The following is a 9591-nucleotide window of genomic DNA, read 5'->3' on the forward strand; positions in this document are numbered from 1 at the left end:
TAACATTGATATTTCATAGAACAGTTGCATAGTGATAAACCATTTTGCATGATCATTTTTAGTCCATATAAAATTTATAAATAAAATAATATAATGAGAACGTGCTTGAATCCGATAAAATAATTACGAAAAAACGTATAAGCGTTTTTAGTGCACAAGATTGATCATTTAGCATATGTAAAAATTTTATTTAAATTTTTTAAAATAAATTTTTGACAGTTGCTTGTAGAAGTTATCATTATTTACGTTGTTTCATTTATTTGCATTCGTGTTGCATGAATTTGGGATATTCCAGTTACTACAACCATAGCGCCGTCTACGCAAGCACCCATGATGCCGTTCCAGAGGCTCGAGCCTCTTAATGTTACGACGACTACCAGTAAGTTTGGTTGGATGATATTTTTTTAACATGCGTGGATTTTACTGGGATAAATTAATCGGTTATTTATATAACTACACTATCATACAGAATTAACGATTTACAGATTTAAACATATATTAATTTAACGGTGGTTCATTCTTCACTGAAAATATATTCAATACTGGACTTCATAAAACTATTAATTAAAAATATATTAATACAATTTTATTATTTAATGCTGAATTAGAAATAATTGTATAAATGCGTTAATAGTTGTACAAACGCGTTAATTCTTTAATATATTATGATACAGTACTTTCTGATACAAGATATTTCAAACATATATTTAATTTGTGACTAAATTAAAATTAATTTTTTTGAAAACAAATACGTTGGAAAAATTCATTTTCAAATCAAAGAGTTTTAAAAAATTTTAGAAATATAGAAAGTAAATTTTACATCTTATTTAATTTAAATAAATCTTAATAAATCTGAAATTTAAGTGATAGATATATAAACAAGTTCAATTTTTTATTAAAATTAAATTTAAATAATAATTTTTTTTCTTTTATTAAGGACTAATTAATTTTGTGTCTATTAAAAAATCTATAAATAAAAAGTTGTTTGCTATATTTATAAGAAAACAGTCTGTAATTGAATTAGTGCTTACATTATAACTTTAACATTATTATATAATTTAATAAAGTTGATTGATTATATGTATATATAATCGATTGTTAATTATTAATTTTAATGATTAGTTTTAATTTTGCTTATATAGAGATATATTTTATAACTAAGTTTTTATAACTTTCAATAATATATAAAGTATAGAAAGATATGATGTAGATATATACGTTATTTGCATAGATGTGTTCTTATGTCTGCATGTTTTTTTTAATAAAAAAATGTGCATTTTACTTAATAGCTCAGTTAATGTTTTCTAGAATTAGATTTCTACTGTATTCTAATTATGACCACTGTATATACCATTACAGAAATTAATTTATTAAATTTTTACTAATTAAGTGTATTAACTCTGCTGCACAGTATTGAATGCGCTGGAATGAGAAAATACTTTTGGGATCTCTTTGTATTTAAATATCAAATCCTAGTTTGTGTTTTGAAATTTTCACAATTGAATATTCTACTTCTAGATCCATTATCCTCAGCAGATGCAGATGGAAAGGGAAATTCAACTGAATCAACAGATCCTGGTTTAGTCGCTGGCATTGTAATAGGCATAGTGTCTTTAGGATTGTTATTACTTGCACTAGTTGCAGTACTATGCTACAGGCATTATCTTCATCGTAATGTTACTAGCATGAACTTCGATAATCCCGTCTATAGAAAGACTACGGAAGATCAATTTAGTCTTGAGAAAAACAGATTCCCGCTTCCTGCAGCTACAGTTGGAGAGGAGGTAAAAATATTCTTCATCTATAATTAATTTGAATTAATTTTTATTTAATAGATTTTAAAGAACAATTCTTATAGAATATGGCTAATAAAATAAAATTTTAGAATGTTTTTTATTAAAGATTTGATAATATATATTATTTGTTTCAGGCTCAAGAACCATTGACAAGTCCTGGAACAAATGATTATGTTTAAGGCTTAATCTATTAATATAAAAAATTTAACAGGCTATTGAAGTAATATTCATTCGACCAAGTGATAAAACCATGTAAAGAAAGACAAGGTATTTGCGTTGAAAGAGCCTGTCCAAACGCATCATGCCTGCGCTCGCTCGCAAGCCTGCCAACCAACTGTGATTATGTTAATTTTTTTTGTATCTATTTCTTTACAAACTTTAGCACTTTGTCACTCAAATATAATATGTATATTATGCGTGCAACATTTAAATTTGCTCTAGGACGTAAAGGGAGAAATATCTAGAGAAACTGTTGCCAAATAAGCGATTTTATCTTCATGTAGCCAAATAGTTTAATAAGAGCTTAAGAGTCCTATCTAACATTATCTATTTAGTTAAGTAATTATAATTTGTAATATAGAATTTTTAGATCGATTTAGCATGGCCTGGCGCACATAGCGTATGATTTTACATACGCTATGTATATGTAAGAATGTCAACTTGTTATTGTTTAATTATTTATTCAAAGATACACAATAGGAATTTTTTGAATAAAGTTTCTAGGTACGCAAGATATTACTTTTTTGAGTAATATCTTATAGAAGTCACATGTAAATAATGCGAAAAATCTCTATCGTATATTAATATTATTTAAAAATTATTACACGTGGTGTTAAAACGCGATATGAAAGTTATAACAAATACATGCTGTGAAATAAACTATCACTCAATTAAAATGGAATAAGAGGCTATAATTATTATTTTCTTTCATCTTGAACTGTACTTCTCTATCTTTTTGTTACATAAGAAAAAATCAACTTTTTATAAAAAACACATACATTTAATATGTATATAATATATATACATATATATATACAACCCAGATCCTTTTATTATTATATGTTGTAATCTTTTTTTCTGTAATTTAGATTTAAGAGTAATTATACAAATAATCCGCTCCGTGTTAATTATGCAAAAGAAAAGTTAAAATGTGCGAGTTAAAAAGAAATATATGCTCAGAAGAAATTTCTCCTTTTATGTCTGCGTACAATGCCATGGATGTATGCGACATATAGATAGACATATGTAAGGACTTTCTAGTAACTATCTGTATATGGACAGTCCATATCATGATAAAAGAAATCGCTCCATTTACAAATATTATACTATCGTTTACGTAGTAAAACGAAAAGAGCATTGTTGTGACGACTCGAGCTCAATGACAGTAAGTGTGATTGTGCGTTTGTTAAAAGGGGACTGTTGTCAAGTACTTTAATCTACTAAAGAAATCAGTGTATTTGTATAGAATTATCGAGTCGGGCTTGAAAATTTTATTTACTATATATAAGTAATATATATATGTGTATGTTTATATATATATGTACAAAGTATGCAAAAATTGAGTGTAAAAGCTCTGCAAAAAGTTAGCAAAAAATTAAGTAATAAAAATTTACGTGGCGTTTTTATTTTGAGCTTTTAAGTATAAGTTTGAATATTAGCTAAAATAATGAACTATCGTTAAAGAGTGAGTTTGCGTTAACATTAAATATCGTGCTGCGAGAATTGGAGAAATCCTTAGTGCATGATGTGACTTTAAGTCAGTTTACACACCTTATAATTTGATCAAATTTCAAATTATATATTTTAAAAACTTGCTTTCATTATTTAATTTTTGCAAACTTTTGTTGTAGTATTTTTATACTTGACTTTTGTAACGCTCTGTATATATGTAAAGGATGTCCTAAAAAAAGATAAGTATTGGTACTATTAGAATCTTACAATGATAAAATTATTTAAAATTTTGTTATAATTTACATATATTTTATATCTTAAAATTTACATGACTTTCTACTTTGCTATCAATGACGTATTTTCTTCCTTTTTTGATTATGATCATACGCGTGTTTACATACATGTATTAATGGAAAAAGTATGAAAATGCAACATAAATATTTTTTAAATATTCTACAGATGTCTTCTGTTGTAAAAGAGAAAAAAAGTATTATATACATAATGAATATAATTACACAATATCTCATAATTGCAATATTAAAATTGAATTTATAATAAAAATTGGAATAGAGTAATAATGGTTAATAAAGGTTGTAACTATTTATCTTTAATTTTAACTAATTCGTTAATTAATTTGGTTAAATTTCTTCTAAAGAAAGTGATTTTACGGTATTACTGATCCATATCTTTTTTAAACATTCTACATACATATATACATATTTATAATACATTATAATATTACTGTATTAAAAATGATTAAATGTGAAAAAAAACTTTATTAGATAAAATTATTAAAAGATATAACATTAGATTGGTAAAAGAAACTATGTACGTTGACAGATAGCAGATTGTCTCACAAAAATTGTGCCAATGTATTTCAAATTGTGCCAATGTGTGCCAAATTGGTACTTCTCTTACTGTACTCTTGTTGTAACAAATCTATTCACAAATCAGTAATTTATATGCATTTTTTAATCTGGTCTTATTTTTATGGGACCAAGAAATTTTGTACAGATTTAAATAATGTTTTTAATGTTTTCATTTTTCTTTATAATTTATAACATTTAACAATTGTCAGATGTGCTAAAAAAAGAAAATAAAAATCGAGAATTATGGATAATTTTATAAGAAAAATTATATATGTTTATAACTCGACATGTTTACCTCTTATTGATGAATCACTAATTTCTTATGTAATAATAAGCCAATTTTCCTGCCTATAACCAGCTGTCTGTTAACGGGGACATGGTGCAATTATTAAGTGCAAGAAAGCAAAGTCCAAAATTAAGATATAGAGGCTTGGTGGTAATTTTAATCAAAAAATAGAAGTGTGTATGTATATGTATGTGTGTTTGTATGTGTGTCTGATGAAAGGTGTAATTAACTGTGTAAATCATAAAGATAAAACTTGTCCTAATCAATTTATTTGCCAAAATTGTGTCAAATATTATTTCTATGCCACACATGTATATGTACATATACAATACAATGAGATTCAAAAATAGATTATTAAACTTTGTAGATATATTCTTGAATTTAAAATTGGTTTTATTTTATTAAATAAATAAAATTGTATTCTCCTAATTTTAATTTATATAACTTATTTTAATAGAATTCATATCTTCTTAGGTTATATATGTACAAACGCAAATCTGATACATTTTCAATAGTAAATATAAAGTAATAAATCATAGTAAAATAAAGAGCGATTATATTTATCAAATATTTTTTAATGAAAGTAATTCCAAATTAATTTTAAAAAAAGTATCTACAAAATTTAATAATTTATTTTAGAATCATTCTGTATACATATACAGAGTGAGAATCAATGTTTGTATCTGAAATATTTTTGTTAGTTTTAAAAATATATAAGAAATTTACAATTTCCATTTGATTTTACTTCACTTTTCTAAGCAGAATGATAAAGAAAATCTTTATAAAAAAGGTATTAACATCATGTTAAAAAAAAATTAAAGTATCTTATGTATAACTGTATCTTATAAGAATTCTCATGTTTCTTGAAAGCAAAATTATTTAAGGTGCAAATGTTTAGATGATAAATCACTCTATATACATATATGGAGTACACACTCACGCGTACGTAAATATACTTACTAAAAAATATACATATAATTTATTATAATGATTGTATAAATAAAGTATACAAACTAAATTGCAGTAATACCACATTATTATCACCTGTGAAAGATTGTGAAATGTAAAATTTGTAAATAAGCCTATTTGAAAATATAAATAGTGAATCATTTTTCTGTTGAGTTGTGAATTTTCCTAACATCTTAAAAGGTCCAATAATAGAAATAAAATATTACATATTATAGATATAAAAAAATATATATATAACTAGAACCCAAAAACTAAGATGTTTAGATATTAAAAGTCAAATCGTTCACAAATCTCAAAAGAATCTTTTAACATTTTATATTCATATTTTTAACATCTTTCATTTTGTTTTAATCTTTAATATAAAAAATGTGTTTAACAATCTTGAAGCAATATATAAAGTAAGGAATGTAAAATCGGAAAAAAGACTTGGTAATTGATATGAAAAGTTTTACGAATTTTGGAAGATATTTTTATTAACAATATTCTCTGGTTTCTTATGCATTTTGACAATTACGACAGTAAAAGACATTAGAGTGTAATCACATAACCTAATACAGAATTTTAGATTAATGACAAACTTTCTTCATACACAAGCGCTTATTATATTCATCTACACGAGGAGCAAAATTATTTTCGAAATACTTATCTTTTTTTGTCGACATTCAATGCTTATTATTATTCTTATTCAATTCAACAAATGATATAATAAACGCGACGTCTCTATGCCAACTTGAATGTATACATTGAATGAATAGATATATCTATTCTCAAGATACCTTTATCTTTTAATAATGTTTTATGATTGTTAACTTTTCTTATATATTTTAGCAAAAGATTTGACAAGAAATCTTATTTGACAAGAATATTCTTATATAATTTACATTAATGAAAAAGAACATTGTCCGCGTAACATTTATAGGTTATACGATATTCAGGAAAGATGAAATAGTAAAATAGTAATTGCAATGATTATGTAATGTTTATTAAATTGTGAAACAAATTATTAAAAAAAGTAATTTAATAAATATCTTGCTTTTCTAAAATAAACGCGGCTTTAAATTGTAATCTCAATTTAATTATTTATATCTCAGTAAGCATGATTATATATTGCCTCTTAAGTATTTTAACAAATTATTTGAACAAATTAACAATTAGATTAATAATTAAATAATATTTTCTAAATAACAATTAAACGAAAACGCGAATTTAATTACGCATTTGTATGGACAAGATTTAAAAATTAATAGCTTCTTGATAAATTCGAAGGTAAGATAGGAGAATTGGCGTCCTCTTAGCGTCCGGAATCTCGGAAAATAAATGCTGAGGTATCAGAAGTGCATGATCGACAAGAAGGTTGTAGAAGTCTTCTGGCGCAGCCCACTGCCCCCCACATTGCTCCCTCGCATCGACGCAATGATTGGTCAGCGCTATCTAATAGACAGTACACAACTAGCCCCTTTCACGCCCACTCACTAGAGCTATCATTGGCCAGTGGGTTGAGACCAGCCGTATACGTTAGTGAGGAGTAGTAAGAGTGGGAGTGTCCGCGCGGGAGGGAACTCCTACATACTTCTGATACTTCCTCGCCAAACGTGTGCTTCTAATACTTGAGGCGTATTTTCCGAGATTTCGAACGCCAAGAAACCCCGAATTATTTTCTTTACTATCCGATTTAATTCCGTTTTATTTAGTTTCACAATGTTTTAGGCGACTATACAGATGCGTAATCAAATTCCTACTTTTATTTAATTATTATTTAGGATAAAAATATTCTGTTATTTAATTTAGTGTAGTTATTAATTCTATATTTGTTTAAATAAATGTCATATACAACCACTTATTCGGTATTACATCAGAAACACACGCGCTCTGATTAAAAATGTTAAATGATATAATATTAAATATTAATTAATTATTGTCGGATTAATCAATGAAACAATAGAAATGTTTAAAGAAGATTAATAAAAGCTTCAAATAATATTAACAAAAGCATTTTAACAATTTCTCAAGTCTCGTTTTTTTACTTATTGTGTCATGAATAAATGATTTAGTTGTGATGAAAATATAGATCACATCGGCATGTCAATTTAAATAAATAAGTATTCTATAAATTACACTTTTAATAACGTTTAAGGTTTACTAATCTTTCTTACGCTTTTTAACAATTGATTTAATATTAAAAGGCTGCCGCACACAAATCGTAGTCGTAAAATATAAATTTAATAAGCCGTTAAGTCACTCAAAATATTGTTTTAGTTTAACATACAAAATGTTATTAATAATAGTAATTCCATGAGAGTAAAATTAAATTTCAACTGATTAAAATTTGTTACATAATTTTAAATATAGATCATTTGTTTACAGGTTACAGGTGTTGAACAAGCAAAAAGTTAACTTATCAACGATCATGATGTAACGATTTCTATATTATTATGTATATAGTTTGAATCTCGTGAGATATCCATTTTTGTTTACAATTTATAAGGTTTGTTAATGTTTCTTATACAATTTAAGGATTAATTGGACATTAAACATTCATATCATATTATCAAATGGCTTGGATCTACTACGATAATGGCGTGTCTCGGCATCCCGACTTTAGAAAGCATGGTTTAAATTTCTCGTGATATTCGATTCTTTTGATAATTAATATAGTCTGTTAATGTTTTTTACACAATTAAACGATTAATTTGATATTAAATATTTAAATAATATTATTAGATGGCTTCGATCTACAATAATGGCGTGTCTCGGTATGCTGACTTTAAAAAGCAGTTTGAATCTCGTAATGTCTGTTTCTTTTTATAATTAGTAGTTTGTTAATGTTTTTTACACAGTTTAACAATTAATTTGACATTAAACGTTCATATCGTATTATTGAATGGCTTGGATCTACGCTAATGATGTGTCTCGGTATGCCGACTTTAGAAAACAGATTAAATCTCGTGATATCTGTTTCTTTTGACAATCAATATAATTTGTTAATGTTTTTTAGACATTTTAACAATTAATTTGACATTAAATATTTAAATCATATTATTAGATAGTTTAAATCTACGATAATGGCGTGTTTTGGTATGCCGACTTTATAAAGCAATTTAAATCTCATGATATTCGTTTCTTTTGAAAATCAATATAGTTTGTTAATGTTTTTTACACAATTTAACAATTAATTTGAAATTAAATATTTAAATAATATTATTAGATGGCTTCAATCTACAATAATGGCGTGTCTCGGTATGCTAACTTTAAAAAGCAATTTAAATCTCGTAATGTCCGTTTCTTTTTATAGTTAGTAGTTTGTTAATGTTTTTTACACAGTTTAACAATTAATTTGACATTAAACGTTCATATCGTATTATTGAATGGCTTGGATTTACGATAATGATGTGTCTCGGTATGCCGACTTTAGAAAACAGATTAAATCTCGTGATATCCGTTTCTTTTGACAATCAATATAATTTGTTAATGTTTCTTAGACATTTTAACAATTAATTTGACATTAAATATTTAAATCATATTATTAGATGGTTTAAATCTACGATAATGGCGTGTTTTGGTATGCCGACTTTATAAAGCAATTGAAATCTCGTGATATTTGTTTCTTTTGACAATCTATAAAGTTTGTTAATATTTCTTATACAATTTAACAATTAATTTGATATTAAATATTTAAATAATATTATTAGATGGCTTGGATCTACAATAATAGCGTGTCTCGGTATGCTGACTTTAAAAAGCAGTTTGAATCTCGTAATGTCCGTTTCTTTTTATAATTAATAGTTTGTTAATGTTTTTTACACAATTTAACAATTAATTTGACATTAAACGGTTATATCGTATTATTGAATGGCTTGGATCTACGATAATGATGTGTCTCGGTATGCCGACTTTAGAAAACAGATTAAATCTCGTGATATCCGTTTCTTTTGACAATCAATATAGTTTGTTAATTTTTCTTAGACATTTTAACGATTAATTTGACATTAAATGTTTAAAT

At 25.7% G+C, this 9591-nt stretch overlaps 1 protein-coding gene across 3 annotated transcripts in view; it reads left to right on the forward strand.

The window, feature by feature from the left end:
• Nucleotides 1-5733, forward strand: part of LOC105835882 (very low-density lipoprotein receptor) — a 32985-nt gene extending 27252 nt beyond the window's left edge. For 2 of the 3 annotated variants that reach the window (XM_012679515.3, XM_028191749.2), the window contains 3 exons: nucleotides 296-379; nucleotides 1519-1784; nucleotides 1931-5733. In XM_012679515.3, coding sequence (XP_012534969.1) covers nucleotides 296-379; nucleotides 1519-1784; nucleotides 1931-1975 — 395 coding nt within the window. In that variant the 3' untranslated portion in view covers nucleotides 1976-5733. The remainder of the gene's footprint in view (nucleotides 1-295; nucleotides 380-1518; nucleotides 1785-1930) is intronic. The other variant, XM_012679517.3, reaches the window with a different exon arrangement.
• Nucleotides 5734-9591: the final 3858 nt, after the last annotated feature.

Source organism: Monomorium pharaonis, chromosome 7, assembly GCF_013373865.1.
Source record: "Monomorium pharaonis isolate MP-MQ-018 chromosome 7, ASM1337386v2, whole genome shotgun sequence".
Lineage (NCBI taxonomy): Eukaryota > Metazoa > Arthropoda > Insecta > Hymenoptera > Formicidae > Monomorium > Monomorium pharaonis.